At 30.6% G+C, this 21,702-nt stretch overlaps 1 protein-coding gene across 3 annotated transcripts in view; it reads left to right on the top strand.

Moving 5' to 3' along the window:
* LOC114325161 (uncharacterized) overlaps positions 1-21,702 on the top strand; it is a 272,355-nt gene that overhangs the window by 178,987 nt on the left and 71,666 nt on the right. For all 3 annotated transcript variants that reach the window (XM_028273130.2, XM_028273129.2, XM_028273131.2), the window contains exon 5: positions 15,687-15,905. In XM_028273130.2, the coding sequence (XP_028128931.2) occupies positions 15,687-15,905 (219 nt within the window). The remainder of the gene's footprint in view (positions 1-15,686; positions 15,906-21,702) is intronic.

Raw genomic sequence — 21,702 nt, 5'->3', positions numbered from 1 at the left:
ATGGACAAGAAATAACATGGAGAAGGCAGATGCCTTTGGTGGCTATCTCTCACAAGTCTTTCAAACAAAGAGCTTGGAATCAACACCTGAAGAATTGGAGGAAATAAATAAATAAATATTTATAAATGAACCTTACCAAATGGAGCTGCCCATACCGAAATTTAACTACAATGAAGTTAAGGATGTAATAATGAAAGAAATTAATCCTAAAAAACTCCTGGTTATGATCTGATAACAGGTAGGATATTACAAAAATTAACAAAGAAAGGAATAACGGCAATATTACAAATTTTTAATGCAATAATAAGATTAAATTATTTTCCGCAACAACTGAAAATGGCAGTTATAATTATAATCCCAAAACCAGGAAAAAATCTAGAGGAATTAACATCATATAGGCCAATAAGTTTACTGCCTGTGCTTTCCAAAGTGCTGGAAAAATTAATAAAGAAACGCATCAAGCCAATACTAGATAGAAAAAATCTCATACCAGAATATCAGTTTGGGTTTAGACAAGAACATGGAACCATAGAGCAAGTCCATAGATTATTAAAACATATCAGCATAAGCCATATTGCTCAGCAGCATTTCTTGACATAAGTCAAGCGTTCGATAAAGTCTGGCACAAAGGTCTACTCTATAAACTAAAAACCTATTGCCTCATCCGTATTATGAACTTCTAAAATCTTACTTATCTGACAGATTCTTTTCAGTTAAATACCATTCAGAATATTCAGAATTATACCAAATAAAATCAAGAGTACCGCAATGCAGCGTGTTAGGACAAATGCTGTACCAGCTTTTTACTGCAGATCTACCAATTTCAAGAACTACAATAACAGCAACCTTCGCAGATGACACGCAACACTCGCCTCACATCATGATCCAGTAACTGCCTCAAGAAACTTACAAGCCAGCCTTAATAATATCCAAGCATGGTTAAAAAATGGAAAATTTGAGTTAATGAGACCAAATCAATCCATGTTACCTTTATACTAAAAAGAGGTATATGTCCAGCAGTGTTATTAAATAATCAAATGATTACTCAGAGAAATGAAGTCAAATATTAAGGTTTACATCTTGACAGAAGTTTAACATGGAGAACACATATATTTACAAAACGAAAACAATTGGGCCTAAAACTAAGACAACTTTACTGGCTTATTGGCAGGAAATCACAATTAAATCTCACAAATAAGATCTTAATATATAAAGCCGTATTGAAGCCAATATGGACGTATGGAATTCAATTATGGGGTTCTGTTAGCAATTCAAACCTAGAAATCATACAAAGATTCTAGATCAAAGTTTCTCGAATTATAACCAATGCTCCGTGGTATGTTTCTAACAAGATAATAGAAAAATACCTCCAAGTTTAATCCATAAAAACTGAAGTCACAAAGTACAGTGAAAAATACAAAAACGAAACTCGTGCTCACTCTAATGACTTAGTGCGCGAACTGTTTAATATCAACGATGAAGTGCGTCGACTAAAGTGTTTTAAGCCTACAGACTTAATAAACAGATTTAAATAAAATTAATTAACATTTGCCATTACATTATTAACTTTGTTTGTTAATTATATGTTAAAGGAAGCCTCTCACTGGAGAGAATTCCTACATGTCATTGTTTCTTCTAATAACTGTCATAAAATTTACTTATTGTTATGAGTGATAACAGATTGTAAATTAAATGGAGCTAAATAAATAAAAAAAAAGTTATGACTTTGCTAATATTATTTTTATTGATTATATTTATACATTATTTAAGCAACTTGGATCTGGAAGTGGAAGTGGAAGTAGGGGAGGCAGCGAAGGAGGTTTCGGCGGTTTAACAAATATTTTATCCCAAATTGATTTATCTGGAATATTAAGAGGAATTAATAGTTTTGTAAAATTAGTTGGAGTATTTTGTCGGCCATGTTCACAGGTAATTATTTAAGTGTATTATGTTGCTATATTTGTCTTTTTATGAGGTAGTTCTTTCTCTTTTTCTTTTTGAACCCAGCTATGTGGTCGTTAAGTCGTGTTAGTGGCGTCAGAACACTTAGAAATCTCTGAGGCAACTAGAGTCTAGTCGGGCCTCATCAGCTGAAGTTTTGTGGAAATTCAATAGAAAATCAGTACAAACTCGGTAGTCAGAGGTTTTTGGGAATTTTGAACACGAATATTATGTCGCCAATCGTCTCCTAGGCATCTGATGCCTAGGACAAACTCATTTTGTATTGAATTTCCATAAAAACCCAGAAGATGTGTTCCCAACTGTGCACCAGGCGCCTCGAAGCCAATTGCTCACATGGTATTTGATTTTTTTACAAAACTCGAGGAGACAAGGTTTGTCCTGGGTACCAAGTGCCTCAGAGATCATCGCCGACATGTGTTCAGCGATCTCAAAAATTTCCAAGTAACGAGTTTGCACAGCTTTTGTATCAAGTTTTCACAGAAATCCACAAAAGTAGGCGCTTCTTGTGCACCAGTTGCCTCAGAGACCATTGCCGTCATAAAATTCATAATTAGCGACTCCAAATACCCCCGATTAGACAGTTTGCACTAATTTTGTATCGAATTTCCATGAAACTCCAGACGAGGCCTATCCTAAGTACCAGGATTATTGTCCTTGTGATATTCCTATTCAGCAGTCCCAAAAATCCCTGACTAGTAATATTGAGCTCATTTCTGTCAATTATTTCCCAATTACAAATTTATTTTTCACCACTACGAAATGTATTTTGGAAAAAAAAGGCAAATAATGAAAACAAAAAAACTTGATAAGAAATATATATTATATTATAATTATATTCCCAAAGATGAATGGGCAGTATAAATCAGACAAAAGGTCCAAGCATCGACAAATAACAGAAAAGGAATAAAATAAAATAATCAAGAGACTGAAAGATAGAATGAGTATGAGGAAGATGTAATAGCAGAAGAATAAAAAGTAATAAAATGGTTAATGAATAAGACCTTCAAATTTTCAAGAATAACCGATGAATTAAAAATGAGCATTATGATCCATTAATTTAAAACCGGCGCAGAAAATGACCAGATACAAAAATGAAATAAATTAGAGACATAACTTAAAACTATAGAAAAGACGAAAATACTTATAAACAAATTAAATAAGAATCCTAAGAAGAATAACAAGAAAAACATTTATGGGCAAAATAAGAAGTATGTTAATAGATGCAAGAGAGAAAGTAGGCATGAAGCGTATATGTACATATTAGTAAAAGGCGCTTCTTCAAAGATCAGCACAGATTAATCTACAAGCAAATAAAATAATATTTTAATATTATCAAAGAACACAGGACACACAGATTAAAATAGAATGAGAACACGTGAGGTCTATACATTTACTTTTACTAAACAGTACTATTAATATTAATACAATATTAATGAGTTTACAAATTTCACCCGGAGATAAATTATTACTAATACGGTACTCCTGGTACTCATAATCATTAGGTATACAAGAGGTATTCGAACGTACTAAAAGCAACAAGAAGCATAAGAAGATATGTTGGAAAAATAAAGGCATCTTATGGCTGCATCTAAAATTGTAGTAGAAGTGATAATAGTCAAATGTACACTTTGGTATGTAAAAATAATAGATTTTATGATATAGAATAGACAATGTTAACAAAAAATTAGTCCAAAAAAAATTTGTCCAAATGATAAATATAAAAAACATAGACAAAAGGGACTTACGAATAATAGCAAACCTTTACTGGAATCAAAGAACACAAATTGTAATAGATAACGAAGCCGTCCATAAATTGAAATTAGGAGAGAAGTTAGGCAGGGATGTATTATGTCTCCATTACTATATAATGTATATAGTGAAGCCATTTTTGAAGAAGTATTACTATCTGAAAGTGAAGGAATAGTAATGAACGGAAGGTCTATTAACAACATAATGTAAATTTTGTAAATTGCAACAAATGTAGATAACACCTTAGCTATGGCAAGCTCTGCTGCACAGCTCGAATTACTACTAAACACAACAACCAGTTTCTGTGAAAAATATGGACTAAAAATTAATATAAAAAACTCAAAATACATAATAATATCTAACAACACAAATAAACAAACAAACATAGATTTGGGATAAGTAATAATAGAAAGAATTGATATATGCAAATAACTAAGAACCTGGGGCTCAGAAAATAAGGATAGAAATAGCAAGAAATTCATTTGTAAAATTGAAATTATTTATCTTCAACAAAGACCTTAGATGAGAACTGAGAGTAAAAGCTCTGAGATATATCTACATGTTTTCGATACTGCAATATATATAGACTTAAAATCTGGACATTGAAGCAAAACACGTAAATAAACTACAGTCATTTGAAATATTGTATTACAGGAGGCAGGTATTGGAATACCATGGATACAGATGAAAACGAACACGAAAGTACACAAATATAAGAACACAAAAAACACAAAAATAAGAACGTTACAATATCTGAGACGCCTAATGAGGGGACACGGGGACAGCGATATAAAATGCTAAGACTGATAATGCAGTGAAAGATAAGAGAAGGAAGGAGTATAGGAAGAAGAAGAGTATCATAGTTGAAAAATTTAAGGGACTCTTCAGAGCAGCTGTAGTAAAGATAGTGATGATGATATCCAACCTCCGATTGGAGACGCAGACGGTACTTAAAGAAGAAGAATGTTGACATGGACTTGTATTTTATAATAAGTTTTTTTTTGTTTATTTAAAAGTATTTTGCAATCTGTTGAGTGTCAACAATAAACAAAAGTAATTACATTGACTAAGGACAAGAAAGATTTTACCCACTGGCAAAATCAAAGTACAATATTTATAAAGTTGTGTACAAAATAATTACATTTCATAACTACTAACTAATTAGTTTAAAAGTTTACTCTAAATGGTAAGTCCAATGGTTTGAACCTCTTTAACCTACGCTGTTCTTGGGAATTGTCTAGGAGGTTAAGTGTAAACTGGTTTTCATGATCCTCCAACTTGGCAATGTATGCAGCGCTACGTTTTGTGATGACTTCTTGTACCATATCAGTTTTAAGGTCTCGATGAATAATTTTATAATAAATATATTCCTATTATATTAGGACTACCCTAACTTTCACTGTCTGTATCTAGTTTCCAATAAGCATTATGGCCAATCAAACTACCTTTTTTCATTATTTTTTTCGTCGTGGTAACATAAAGTACACATATAGAATTTATAAATGCCTCAAATTCATAGCTTAACTAACATATATTCTTTTTAGATCTTAGACCATGTCATTCAAAACATAACCAGTACAGCGTTTAGAGTATTCGGTAAAGCCATCCTTCAAGGAGCAGGTTTAGGAGGAGACAAAGGAGGAGATGTTGAAAATTCCGTACATGTAGTTCTTCCGACCTTCCCGCCAGATGAAGATGATTATGAAGACGAAGACGAAGACGAAACTGAAAAACCTGTAGAAGCAGTAAACACTAAATCTGGAGTAACTAGCGAATCAGCACCTCTTGTAGAAAGCACCACGGCTAAAACGGAAGCGGAAAATGCTGTGTTTACAGTGAGATCATAAGTGTATTATTGGCCAAATCTCCATATAAACACCACATATTTATATAATTGTTGTTTTAATATTTATTAAGTAGGTAACTCAACAGTGTGTTAACCTTTTTGTATTCATAGATTCATTTTCGTATTTAGGGACTCTTTATTGTTTGTTTTAACAAAGATAGTAATAGCTCTAGCAATATTGTTAACGTCAGGTAAAACAGGATATGGGTTTGTTACTAATGGATGGAAAAGCTCAAAAGTTTACACCATTAAAAACAATCAAGAAACATAATTGCGAAAATCCCCGACTAAAATTTTATTCTTCTTGCAGGTATTAGTTTTAATTTTGTAATTTCAGATTGCCTATATTACTACCGTATCAAAACGAATTAAGCTCTAAGGCCTAAGAGGACTCTTTCTCTGTTATGAAACAATAGGTGTACTAGTAAGCTGAAGTAGCTTAGACAAGGAAGGATCCGTTTTTAGGTGGATGTGAGAGGTGGTATTCGGATTTTTGCGGATAAAGTTAGGTGATACCTTCGTTAATAATAATTGACTTATGCCCCTCTTAAATATGTCCGGAACATTAATAAAAGAAATAAAATATTTTAAAAATTTCAAAAAATTTCGTTTTTTTTTTCTACTTTCTTTTGCTTATAACTTTAAAACGATTCATTTTGGAACAAAGTCGTATAAGAATAAAACAAAGATAATTAAATTTTCTATCCTATACAATTTGTTAAAGATGTTTTAATTTAACACCCTTGCTGCAAAATAGCAATAAATATAAAATAAGGGGACAAAACAAGCCTGTCTTTATTCAATGTTTTTCCATCACTTAGGTTACACTTAAAACCTTCCTAATTCGCTTAGAAAATTTTTGTAATGTGCCAAAACCGTCCACCAAATTTAATTAAAATTGACTTACTAGATTTTGCATAATAATTTTGCAATCTAAACTTTTTTTTTTTAATTAAAAAATTTTAAAATCTTGCACAACAAAAACTAGAACATACAAAGATTTGTCAATTTTTTTACATATAAAGAAGCACTCCACCTATCTAATGCACTTTACAGAATTGAAATCGGATTATTTAAGCAGTCTCAGCAATGTTTTAAAGTTATAAACAATTTTTTGGCTTATAAACAAACTAATGCTGTGTAGAACACGAATGTTTTGGGTAAAAGTTGATCCGGATGTCGATAACATTGTTATAAACAAAGAACTTGAGGAATTACATAACATCGATTTTTCGCAAAATAAAACATTTTTTTGTATTTCTTGGGTAATTCTAGCAAAAAATATTCTTACAAGTTTTTTCGTAGGATGCATAGTTTTCGAGATAAACGCGGTGAAACATTAAATAAATCGAAAAATTGCAATTTTGAACGAGAATAAGTTTTGATTAAAAAATAAAATAGCAATTCTGCAGACAGCATTTGAAAGTTTAAGTCAAATTATACCGGTTTTAATTATTCGCATTGCTAAAAATTAATTTTTTTAGTATTAAACAAAGCTATTTTTTATAAGCCAAAAAATTGTTTATAATTTTAAAACATTGCTGAGGCCCCTTAAACAATCCGATTTTAATTTTGTAAAGTGTATTAGATAGGTAGAGCACCTCTTTATATGTAAAAAAATTGGTAAACTTCTAAATGGTCTACTTTTTGTTCAGAAAGTTTTTAAAAAATTTGAACTTTTTTAAAAATATTTAAATTGCAAATTTATTATGCAAAATCTATTAGGTCGATTTTAATGAAATTTGGTAGACCATTTAAGTAAGTTATAAGAATTTTCTAAGCAAATTTCTAAGGTTTTAAGTGCCACCAAAGTGGTTAAGAAACATCGAATAACAACAGTCGTATTTTGCCCCCTTATTTTGTATTTATTGCTATATTGCAGAAAAGGTAATACCTTAAGACATTTTTGGCCAGTCGTATATCATACAAAATTTAATTATATTTATTTTATTTTTTTACGACTTTGTTCCAAAACGAACCCTTTTAATGTTATAAGCAAAGAAAGCAGAAAAAATCGATGTTTTTCGAAATTTTTAAATATTTTAATTTTTTTATCAATGTCCCGGGCATATTTGAGAAGGAGCATAAGTCAATTATTATTACTGAAGGTGTCACCTAACTTTGTCTGCATAAAATCCGAATGAAACCTCTCACATCCAAAAATATACGTTTTTTACAGATTAGTCCTGGTGTATCTGTTCACATTTTTTTTTCAGAGCACTTACTGCTTTTTGCATGATCTTATAAACATTTTAAAAATACTTTCTTTAGCATTAAATGATGCCAACCTCGCCCTCTTTAAGCTGAATATTATATCAGCCCAGATGCCGATAACAGCAAGATTAAGCTCTTAAGCACACATTGAATGATAAGATATATTTAAAAAAATTTCAAAACATCTGGACGTCGCGTCGGCGTCGCTCGAGGCACTATAGTCCAGGAACCGAAGCTTTTCACCTCGAAATTTGTACAGAATAGATCAATTTGCTTGAAAATTTGAGAATAAGTAGTGAATAGTCCAAGGATCAAAATCTATATGATGCCGAAATGCGCTTTTACCATGGGGGTGGTTGCCACCTTACCTTGGGGGTGGAAATTTTTTATTATATTTTGACCACAAAAGTTAATAAAAACATTCATTCTAAGCAAAAAATTTTCTATACATATTTTTGATAAAATTAATAGTTTTCGATTTATTCGCTATCGAAAGTGTTAGTTTAATATCGAAAAATCAATGTTTCTCGATATACTGATTTACGATTCACTCAATTTTTGCCGTAGAAAAAATTTTTTTAACCATGTTCTTGGGAACTAAATAACCTACAATTTCATATTTGAACATTTTTTTCGTATCTCTGATGCTAATCTTTCCATTCTGAAGAAAATGGCATTTTTTACCAAACTACAAAAATTCGTATTCGCTTTTACCTTCAGTTTTTTTAAAAACTTATCATTCAAAGCCAGTCAAACTTTTAGAATTTATTAATAATACATTACTAAAGAAGAATGAATAAGACCAATGAATAAAAACACCACCAACTTACATTATTATGCTTTCAAATTTGATCTCTCCCTTTTTTTTCAAAAAAATATATTGATTTTTTAACCGTTACTTTTTTATTTTTTACCTTAGGAAGTTTGGTAAAAAAGAATTTTGTAGGTATTTACAAGGTATATAAGCAAATTAATATTAAATATTTTTAAAATCCTCAGTTGCAAAAAGAAATGACTTTGAAAGGGTTGGTAAATGTGGTTTTTGCATGTTATTACAAGTTTTAATTGTCAATAGCTCACTCAATTTTGGCCGTAGGAAATATTTTTGCAAACCAGATTCTTGATAATTAAATAATCTATAATTTTATATCTAAACATTTTTTTCGTATCTGTCATGTTAACGTTTATATTCTGAAGAAAAGCCATTTTTTTCCAAACTACAAAAATTCGTTATTCGCTTCTAACTCCATTTATTTTAAACTAATCTTTATAAGCCGTTCAAACTTCGAGAACCTATTAATAATACATAAATAAAGACCAAATAAGGTCAATAACTAATTTTAATGAGAGCGGTGATTAGGGGGTTGCTTCCGATCACTTTCTGGCTGAAAAAAATGGGGGCTGACATTCATTTCATTTTAAGTCACTTAATTTTTGAGCTACAGACTTTTTTTATTTATGGAGATAGAAATAAGTACTTTAAATTAGTTTGAAAAAGTTATCCTCGAAAAATGCATAGTTTTCCCGTCTTTTGACTTTTGAAACTACAATATTTAGCACTTGACGAAGAAGAGCTAATATATAATAATGTATAGCTCGATTACTATTGGTCTTAAAGAAAATTAAAAAAAAGGTGTTGTTTATTTTTTCAAAAGGTACATTTTTGTTAAGTAAAGTTGCTTGGATAAAACGAAAAGTTTTGGAGTTACTGGCAGAAAACTTAATAAAAACATCGATTTTTCGATATAAAACTAACACTTTCGATAGCAAATAAATCGAAAACTATTATATTTATCAAAAAATGTATAGAACGTTTTTTGCTTAGAATGAATGTTTTTACCAACTTTTGCAGTCAAAATTTAATAAAAAATTTCCACCCCCGAGATGAGGTGGCAACCACTCCCACGGTAAAAGCGCCTTTCGGCAACATATATATTTTGATCCTTGCACTATCCACTACGTATCCTCAAATGTTCAAGCAAATCGATCCATTCTTTAAAAATTGCTAAGTTTTGTCCTATTTGAAGCTTCATTACTTGGACTACTACTTTTATAAAAATGTTCACTAAAACCTAAAGGTGCTTACTTAAAAAGACTCTTCGGAACGATACTAGAAACTAAGAGAAATATGATCTGGACACTGCCAAGTTGGATTTGGCTTTTTTATGTATATTTCAACACTTATATACTTGCTTATTTTCTCGCAGTGTTTCTCAGGCAGATTTTTGTTATTAGATATCGCCACATTCAAAAGCGTTTTATGCTAGTACATACCTTGTTAAATAGTATGGTATCTAGCCTGTTATGCGTAACTGAAAAATCTGTGAGCACAAATTGTTCCAGCATAGTATTTTGTCGTTCTTAGTTAAGGTATCAGAAACATGTTTATAATAAGCGATTTTGTTAATGTTTGAGATATTTTAGGTTAGTAATTCAGCTCCTGATAAAATATCTTACCTACTGACTCATGCTCTTCTTAATAATCATCAAATACCTGTGATCCCATGCCAGATGTTGGATGGCTTGTCTATGGATGTGTTTCCACTAGCTTTTACTGATATTACGTGATCCAAAATAGCAACCCTGCGTTTTGGAAAATATTTTCCGTGAAGACCATATTATTGTCGACATGGGCTTGGCTGAGATAGGGATCCCGTATAGGGATGTATCCGTTTCTTGACCTCCCTTAGTTTAAGCAGTGTTTCGTTGTTTATCTTGTCTCGTTGTTTATTTTCTTTATACGTATCTATATTCTTAGTTTTCTTCGAAAAGTTTTCATATTTATTTTACTGCACTTAAATACACCAAATAAATAGCTAATCCTGGAACATGAAAGTAGTTATAGGCCTGGATCCCACGTATCAAAAAAAAGTTGATTAATAGCAAGCTGAAAATTTGTTAATGGCTTAAGGGTGTCTAGTTGGATAAACTTTGATATATGGGAACACTGGAACAAGGGCAGTTTTAAGTGTGGAACAGGTTAAAAATTTGGAACGGTCAGACCACGAAAACGGCACATTTATTTTGTCCGACAGAATAGACTTAAACTCTCCGAACAGATATTAAACTCTCATGCAAAATTCAGACTGCTATTTATCACCTGTCATAATTCCTGTCATTTGACATATTCTACATGTTCCACTCACTACAACGCCCATTTGGTGATAAATAGCAATCTGATTTTTGCATGAGAGTTTAATCTCTGTTCGGAGAGTTTAATCTCTGTTCGGAGAGTTTAAGTCTGTTCTGTCGGACAAAATACAGGTGCTGTTTTCGTGGTCTGACCGTTCCAAATTTTTAACCTGTTCCACAATTAAAACTTCCCCTGTTCCAGTGTTCCCTTATATCAAATTTTGTCCGACTAAACACCCTTAAGCTATTAACCAATTTTCAGCTTGTTATTAATCAACTTTTTTGTTCATACGCGGGATCCAGACCTATTAGGGCTTTAGGGCGGATTTCTACTTGTAAAATATGGATAGTGTAACTATTTTGCCTTGCGTATGAGCCATGTAAATAATTATGTTTCATTTGTTTATGATTTCTTCAATTTTACCCATGCTCTAGATGTTTTGGCCGTTTTGATATAGACTACTTCCTGCATTACTATTTATTATAAAAATATTTATGCTATGACTATATTCAGACTAAGATAATTTGTCTGGACTGAAGTGCGTACCAATATAATCAGACATAGTTTCTATAATTTGTAGCATTTCTCAGTCATTAATTTAAAAGCATCCTCATACAGCAGTTGACTAAGCATCCCTACTGCAGCATTATTATTTTTGGTAATAAAATAATAGTGAGTGGCATTCAGTAGATGAGATAATGGGTGCATCGCTATAGAAAACAACACTACACTCAATAAGTTCCCATGGAATAGGCCCGTTTAAGTGGGATATTATTGTTTTTAATATAATTTTTTTAACTGTCCCGTAAAATTTAGTTCTCCGATCCTCTTGATATACGTTATTATTTGTCACTGTCACATAAACAATAAACAAAAAACTGTGTGAGAAGTCACTATACCATGATTCTAGATGGTTAAAAAGAAGTAATTTCTAAAGTTATAAAGAATATAGCTCTTGGTACGAAATAGTAAATAAAATATAGAATAACACCTACTCTAATTACTATTCTAATCTAATCTTTAATACGAATATTTTGGGAAGATTTCTCTCTAGGTTTTTTGTCTTTTACATAGTGAGATTCAAATAATTCTGATAACAATATGTTGAGAGTAGAAGAATGTTTTAACTAAAACTATTCAAAACTGATCTAACAGTATAGGTGCGATTTAGGTCTTACTTAACAAAGTATGAGTACCTATAATAATCGCCAGCATTTAGTAAGGAATTAACCTTAAAACAAAAGAATAGGATATACCTATTTTGTTTCTTTTTTTCGAAACCTGTCTCATTGTTCTTTCTTTCACATATTTTAAACCGGTCATAACCTAGCGAATGATCAAGTTTTATATATATTCCATGTATTTATTTGTGATAGCTATTCCATAATTCTGGAACTTTGCACCAGATCGCTTGAAGGTCTACCATGAATGAGTATCACAATATATATTTGAGTCATTTGCTAGCCTCCAAAAGGATTTGATGCTTTCTATTTAATTCCTCGCAGTCATATGAGATATGTTGATTAACCCTTTCAGGTTGTCTGCTACAGAGTCGGATTTTGCATCTTAAGTTTCTATTAGACAGCCCCATTGCATTTAGGTATCCCTTGACTGGCGTATGCCCTGTAAGCATGCCTTTTATGTCTCTGAGTTGATCCGTGCTTATTTTCTGCAGTACGGGGCTTTTTGAGACTCCCACAGTCGACTCTGGATTGAAGTATGTTGTAGCTGATCCTCTTCTGACAAGTTCATCTACTCTTTCCCCGGTAAACTCCTGTGGCTTCTCCGGAAAACTGGAACACATACCTGTATGACAGTTATGCTCAGGCAGTCGGTCGAATTCTTTTCAGCATTTTGATAATAGCCTGAGTCCACTTAGGGCTTCTAAGATCTCCTTGGCCGTTCGATTATCTGCTACAGCTCCAAAACCGGATTATGTGTTTTTTCTGCCCCATTTCTCTGGTGATCTTGTGTCTGATTAGAAAGATACTTTATATCCTGATATAACCATTACTTTATTTATGTTTTATTATAGTCTATAATATCCCGTTTTAGCCTTTTACTTATAGCTTTTAGGTGCATAGGAGGAAGGTCTAGTAGGGTCTCCATAGCTTCTGTTGATGAGCTCCTTAGGGCTTCTGTGATTCCTAGACAATTAAGTCTTTACACGTTTTCTTTTTTAAGGATATGTTTTTTTTGTATATTTTGGCCACAATGCCATTGATGTATATGAAATTGTTAATTTTCGTGGTTGAAAACACGTCTGGCTCATCAAAACTGTACAATTTAGACCAAATTACTTTAAATGCCTCCTCGTAAATTTCATGATTTTTGTGGGGGTTTGTGGTTAAGCTCTATATTTTAAATAGAATAGAAAAAGACTGTTTGACTTGTACACACTTCTATATAAATCTAAACGGGAACTGGTGTATGTTTTCAAAAGACTGATAGTGTGTAAATAAATTTATTAAATCAGCTAAGTACTTTCAGCATATTAATGCCATCATCAGAGCTATCCTATAAAAAGACTAAGGTGAAAAATCTTATTCATAAAAAATTATAAAGTGAAACTTACGTCTTATAGGTGTAAAAACCTCAAAAGAAGAGAAAACTTCGAACAAACCCATTCTATAGTTTAAAATAAACCCAGGGATATAACCACTGGTTAGGGTAAAAACCCTTAAATGTTTAAAAAATCACATTTAATGTGTTTTTATAAAATGGCTACCATTCTTACAAACAGCTGTTACTGACAATATTCAAAAACGACAGGCTGCTGACGGAAACAATAGTTCCTAGCGACATCTGTGTTATTAAAATTATTTAAAAAATTTTTTAAAATTTTTTAAAAATTTTTAAAATTTTTTAAAATTTTTTTAAAATTTTTTTAAAAAATTTTTTTTTTTTTAATTTTTTGAAAGTGACTAAGTTGTCATAAAGTTAGTCATTTTCAAAAATTTTAAATAATTTTAATAACACAGATGTCGCTAGGAACTATTGTTTCCGTCAGCAGCCTGTCGTTTTTGAATATTGTCAGTAACAGCTGTTTGTAAGAATGGTAGCCATTTTATAAAAACACATTAAATGTGATTTTTTAAACATTTAAGGGTTTTTACCCTAACCAGTGGTTATATCCCTGGGTTTATTTTAAACTATAGAATGTGTTTGTTCGAAGTTTTCTCTTCTTTTGAGGTTTTTACACCTATAAGACGTAAGTTTCACTTTATAATTTTTTATGAATAAGATTTTTCAACTTAGTCTTTTTATAGGATAGCTCTGATGATGGCATTAATATGCTGAAAGTACTTAGCTGATTTAATAAATTTATTTACACACTATCAGTCTTTTGAAAACATACACCAGTTCCCGTTTAGATTTCTATATTTTAAGTCCACTACATCACACTTATTATATCATAATAACTCAGATCATGATTGGATAAAAAAATTAAATATTAACAAAAATTCTTTTATATTTTTTGCTATTTTCTTGCTTACACAAATAAAGCGGTTGCCGAAAAAGTGATACTAGTAAAAAAACCTAGTATTTAGAAAATACAAACAAGAGCTCTCCTAAAATTAAAAAAAGGAAATAGAGACAGTTCATAATAATAAACAAAGCAGAAATGTGTCCAAAACTGCAATATTCGGCTTTTTCATATCGTTTACCTCTTTTTTGTGTTAAAACTTAAAGTAGCAAAAAAAAATTAGGGCAAAGATACATCCTTTATTAAGCTCCAAAAATATTTAATTCCTTACCAGAGATGTATAAAATATATATAACTACTCTCAACTCACCAGTGATGGTTAAATCAATATTTAAAAAATATATTGTTAATTTAGATCGCAGCTATGTGCAAACTTTAATGGATTAAACAACTATTCTTTTTCTCATGATCATCTTTCAGTGCGTCACAGTTTTTCGATTTCTCTCTAACGCATTAAATTGTATGTGACAGAAAAAAAGGCACGTCTGGGAATACTTCGGTAATTATTCTAGTTCGGTGATTATTCTAGTTGTCGATAGATGGCGCCATAATCAAAAAAGAATTATTTATTAAATAAAATAATAATATTATCAATATAATCTGTACAATTTATAAGACTATACAAATGAAAGAAAATACCATTTTATAAATGCAATAGACACAATTGATTTGGTTTTATTCCAAATTGAAAATAAAATTTGACAACTGTCAGATTTAACTAAAATGTCACGTTAGAATAAATGTCATAAATGTGTATTATCACGGACTTACCTTTTTTTCTATAATTTGTGACGCACTGAAAAATGTTCATGAAAAGGAGAATATTACCATTTTGTATGGTTTAATGAATATGTTCATTACATGAATCTCATAACATCAAAGTGGGTATAGTCATCAGTATCATCATCAAAATAAAAGAATAAATAAAAAAAGAATAATATAAATACGTTGTACAAATTGAAGTATAATTATAATATAGATGTAATTAGACTTAATTAATTATTTATATATATTTTATGTAACAGTATTCTCCTATCTTTTTAATGTATTACACCAGATGTTTATTGTTTTATGTGTAAATAACTTAATTATTGTAAAATTCTTATACAGATACATGTACATGAAAACTAATAAACATATTATTATTATTATTATTATTATTATTTGTTTTTTGAGATGCTTATGTATTTGTGTTAATATGTCATCTTTTTGCGTTTTTATATCTATGTACCTATTATTATAAACTTCGATCTATATAAGTAAGAGTATTTTTCTAATATACATTTCTTTTACAGTCCGCCGCCGCTGACGAGAGCAACTTGATCGCCCGAAGATCGGCGAGGATAACCAGAGAAGCAGCTGCGGATCAAGCGCCGGCAGAATCAGTACCACAACCTGCGGAAGATCTTTCTGATCTCGATGATGATGATCAAGATCGGAATAAAAGGTTCCTGCCCTTTGGAGGAGGTTCTAGCTCCGGAGGGTCTGGAAACTTCTTATTCGATATTATTAGGGTAAGCAAGATAGCTTCGTGAAAATCTGAAAATATTTAAAAAAAACTGAAAAAGAAGAAACCAATTATAGTTTCAGAAATATGTTACAGTATTCTATATATTCCTTAAAAGGCAGTTATAATTGAGCTCATGAGAGCCACAGTGGGCTAACTGATTTTAACATTACTTTACATAATTAAAGAAAATGATCAGAAGCTTACAATGTCCGATTGTTTTAGTTGTTTTATGTTGACCAAGAATCATTGTTGGTCAACAAACAATTACTAAAACAACCGGACATTGAGAGCTTCTGATTATTTTCTTTGATTATTTTCAAGTAATGTTCTTATCAGTTAGGCCACTCTGGCTCTCATTTCCTCAATTCATACCTGAATATTAACTAACATTTTTATGTTATTATAAATTCAATCTTTCAATTTATGGTCCGTTCATAAATTGTTGAGAGCACTAAATTTGCCTCAAAGTCATAAAACGGTCGTAAAAGTAGTAAAATCATAGTTTATTCATTAAAATAATGGATATTTACATCTATCTTCCTTTTCAAAACGTTTATCAATATCCTGTTTTGATTAAAATACGGTAGTAATTAGCGTTTCGAATATTTGTTTTGCGAATTTTGTGCAGTGCGTGAGTAGATTTTTTTCCATATTCCTACGAACATATAAGCACATCATCATCAACATCATCAATTTTTACACCGGTACTGTTGCGTACAGTCAGTAAGTTTGTATATTCACCACGAGAGAAGACTATTGTTCTGAACGTTCACCATGCTCTAGTTTCTCAGAATCCCACAAACACTGTTCAGAACATAATCGAGAGTTGTGCCAACATAGAGCGTAGGGGAGTCAACAATGTAATTACAGGTTCCTATCACAAAGAAAAAAAATAAGGTACCTATAGCTAACCCAAATACAAACGAACAATTAAGGAGGCGGAAAAAGCCTTATAAAATTGATGAATTTGCCAAAAAGGGTATTCGAAGGAAAATTCACTGATTTTTTTTTCAAAAAAGAAATAAGCAACTTAAACAAGATGTTATAGACGACCCGAATTTGCCTCATATCCGACGAACCAAATAGGGAACTTGCACATTTTTTTATTATATAATAATGTTCAGTTTTGTATAAAAATGAGATGTCCAAAATTTCACGTTTCAAAAACTAATAATAACTTAGAATTACAAATTTAAAATCTTCTGTATCTTAAAATAATTCAAACGACCCGGACGTCACAGAGTTTAACTATATGGTTCCGTTTATGGTTATATTTAGGTATATTCTTCTTCTTCTTCTTTATTTTATTGGCCTCCACCTACTTGGGTATTTGGCCAGCTCGTCGTCTCGTAATAAAGAAAAAATATTTATGACATTTATCGTATATCATTGTAATAATATATACCAGTTTGTTGAAATTGGAGTTTGATAAAGTTTTCGAGGGAAAGGAAAGAAGGTTTACTATGAAAAATAAAACCATTTTGTAAAAGTACAAGTTTTTTATGAATAGATCAAACGATCAAAAACACTTGTAAAGTCACATAACTGTATCTTCTACTGACGTTTATAATGTCTAAAATTTAAAATTATATACAATTTTGTTTACAAATGTAAACATATAACCCCGTGACGTCACGACACGTTTTGGGCTGGCTGGTATAAGTTGAATTTTTAATCGTCTTTAGGGGCCAAACGAAAGACAAACAAAACTTTTTTATCTTTGATACATGTTTTAAATTATGTTCTGTTGTAATTTACAATATTTTTTTCAAATTTAAAATTTTATGCAAGTTCCCAATTGTGGCAAGTTTTAAAAGAATTAAATTTCTGGTGGGAGAAATCAGACTAAAAATCATTTCTGATGTGAAATATAAAAACTCCTGGAAGAGATAATATGTTGGAGAAGAAATTATTTAAGATTCATACGAAAATTCCGGGATGAAAGAAGGCCAATCTACTATCAGGACGAAACGTGGGTAAACTCAGGTCATAGCGAGATGCAGAAGACGTAATAGAAGAAGAACCAAAAATAATGTGGGATTTTGACAACGTAATTGTTACGACTGTAGAGACACCAACGCTAATTATTCTGGATAAACATTGATATAATTCGCTCCAAAATAATTATTATGCCACCAATAACCGTATTGATGAGGTTATTTGAAATAAAAAAATATATAAAACATTTTATTTCTTTACATTATAGTCGTAGTTTAAAGAAAAAATTATTGTTCATTTACATTTTGGAATGTAAAAAGAGCATAAAAATTATATGGAATAGAAAATAAATAATGTTTCACTTTATAATTTTATGAAAAAAAAATATAACAATTTACTTTTTTTTCTTTAAATGTGACTTGGTAATGTAGCAATTAAAAAAAATTATTTGTATTATTTTTTGTTGCATATTTTTTAGAAATTTTTAAAATGGGATAAATGTTTATAATCATAGAAAAATTCAATGAAATGAATAAATTCAATAAAATGTTTTGTACAAAAAAAACTGAAATAAAAATTATAACTTTCATAGGTCCTTCAGATCCTCCTAGGTTAAAAATCTTCAGACCTTCCGGATCAACTGATTTTTAAAATGGGTTTGAAAAACTGTTTCTATAAGTAAAAATAGGAATTTCTACACAAAATAATTACTATGCTGCAAAGTTTGGACATTTCTTTCTAATTTCCTTGACAGCTGGATTACAATGTTATTATGCAAAAACAGAAAAAAACTATAACCTGTTTCTTTACGCCATTTTTCGGGAAATTGTAATTTAAGTTTTTAATTGCAGATTTTCAAAACCTGTAAAGAGTACCAATTTTACATGAGAAAATTTACAAAGCTTATGTTGTGCAACTTTTTATTTTAAGTGTAATATGAGAAATGGTTTGTTGAGACTGTACCGACCTTTTTTGTTTTTACTAAAATATGTTTTGAGGTTCTTTGAAGCCGTTCTCTGTAGTTGCATCATATTCCAATTATAGTTATAATCAATTTTGATTTTTGATGAATTTTGAATGAATTTTGATCAAAGCTTGAGTCTCTAAAATCAACCTCAAACAAATTACCTACTTTTGAGCCATAATGTGTAGCCTGATCCTCTATAGTTAATTGAAGATTGAAATAGTTTAAATTAATCAATGATATTTACTTCTTGAGAAACATTTATTCTTTAAAACCTTTTTATATCCAGTTTTTCCTTTTTTTACATCCATTCGGTCTTAAAAACTGTTTTAATTTCAAAATAGTTTTAGAGGTTCTGATACTAAAATTTTCTTACAACACTTTTTTTGCGTTATATCGAATTTTACAAAGGTGAATCAATTAAAGTTATTAACTAGATATAATTTTAAAGACCTTAAATATTCCTCTAATATTGCTTAGAGGAATTTTGCTTCCACTTTTCTTTACTGAACTAACGATGATATTATTTTTGGTTTCTTTTTTTCTTAAGGTTTCTAAAGTTGTGTAAATTAACAGTACCTACCTACTTAATATACTTTACATTACAATATCTTTTTTAATTGGTGCAGCGCTAAAGGCAACTGGAAATTCCAATTCTAGAGAGCATTATTTTATATATTTTAGTATAAAATTTTAGTTTCAATGGCGGTGTTTTTAGAAAGTCATATTTTTTGTCCTCGGGTGTACGTGGATAATATTATTATGTATGTTTTGTAACAAATCTCCTACATGTATGCAACCCCTGTTGCAGTGTATGTATGTGTGTGTTGACTGCCCTATAGTTACCTTGTGGTCTGTGCGCTTATAGATATTTATATGCCTAGCCGTTGGTAAAACTGATACAATGACATTATCGGCAAGTTATGAGATATGTTTTACGTTATAATAATGCCTTGTGCATTGTCAGAAGTCTTTTATAATAATCTTACTTGTTTGTTCATTGTAAAAATAGTTTTAAGTGCAGTAACCAAATACAACAATTACCATTGAATATAGATTTCTTTCCCTAAGAAGAGTTATCACGAACCATACAATAACTAATGACCAACGTTGGGCGCCAAATATAAAGGAGGTTGGGTGTTCTTTCCCCTTTAATTATTACTGTAAGGTTCGTGATTACTCTTCTTAGAGAGAGAAATATATTCAATGAAGAAATGTATATTCAAAACCAACAAGTAAAATTATTATAAAATCTTCTAAGAATACACAAGGCATTATTGTAACCTAAAACATAACTCATAACTGTAACTGCCAATAATGCCATTGCCTCAGTGTTACCAATGGCTGGGCATATAAATATCTATAAGCACAAAGGACACAGGGTAACTACAGGGTAGTTAGCATACACATACATACACTGCAACTAGGGTATATAGGAGATTTGTTACAGTTTCTCATTAATTATTCTTATGTGATATATTTAACTACTATAAATTACAAACAATTTTAATTCGTCCTACATTTACTCTACAATCCTCTACTTTTTCCTTCTGTACTCTACATAGTTCTTTACTGGAATTCAGCAATCCCTTCCAAATCATTTTGAAGTCGCCTAGCCTTTATTTTGGGTATCCGTTGTTAACATCACATACCCTAAACTTTTACGTGAAAATCAAATTCTTCCTCTTTAAGTTTACTTTGACTAGCTCTTAGCACGAATTAATGTTTATATTCTTTTATTGAATTGTAAAATATTATTATGTAGTATTAGATTTTTAGGTTAGGTATGCCTGGAATGATTGAATGCACTAAGTAATAATTATTTTATGTAGGCATTTGTGGAATTTTTTTTTAGCCATCTATGAGTCGATGAAAATAGTATGTACATCCGTAAGAAATAGTTACATTTATGTAGTGCCTTAAGCATATATTCCAAAGCTAACAATTACTGCAACACCAGTTGTAGATTATTTATTTCTTATTTATTGTTTAATTTTTCAAGGAAGTTGATTTTCTCAGTGTCTTTATGTGACTATATTTAAGTAGGTACCTTTGGCGCTCGCATATATGGTTTATATATAATTAATTCCAATGGCATGAATGTATACCCTATAAAAACATAGTAATTGTTACCGGCAATACCATAAAATACGAATAATTGATGTAATTCGAGTTATAAGAAGACTTAGAAATAAATACTATGTAAGTATTTATTACCTTGAATTTTATTTTCTAAATCCCTTTTTTCTTTTCCCGTTTGAATAAATTGGCTTAAAAATATGTTTAACTTAATTTTATTTATTTATATAGAGAAATTTAGTTGTAGAACAATAAAAAAGTAATATTGTTTACTTATACAGGGTGTAACAAAAGTACAGGTCGTAAATTAAATCACATATTCTGGGACCAAAAATAGTTCGAATGAACCGAACTTACCTTAGTACAAATATGCACATAAAAAAAGTTACAGCCCTTTGAAGTTACAAAATGAAGATCGATTTTTTCGAATATGTCTAAAACTATTACAGATTTTTTTTTGAAAATGGACATGTGGCATTCTTGTGGCAGTAACATCTTAAAGAAAAATTATGGTGAAATTTGTGCACCCCATAAAAAATTTATGGGGGTTTTGTTCCCTTAAACCCCCATAAACTTTTGTGTTCGTTCCAATTAAATTATTATTGTGGTACCATTAGTTAAATTCAATATTTTTAAAACTTTTTTGCCTCCTAGTATTTTTTAGGTAATGCATTTTTTATCGAGTTTCGGCTTCTTTTTTAATATGTTTACATAAACATTTTTGTGGGGGTTTTGTTCCTTTAAACCCCCCAAATATTTGTGTACGTTTCAACTAAACTATTACTGCAGTACCATTAGTTAAACATAGTGTTTTTAAAAC

Source organism: Diabrotica virgifera, chromosome 5 (assembly GCF_917563875.1).
Source record: "Diabrotica virgifera virgifera chromosome 5, PGI_DIABVI_V3a".
Taxonomy (NCBI): Eukaryota; Metazoa; Arthropoda; class Insecta; order Coleoptera; family Chrysomelidae; genus Diabrotica; species Diabrotica virgifera.
This window is presented reverse-complemented; position numbering and strand designations above follow the sequence as displayed.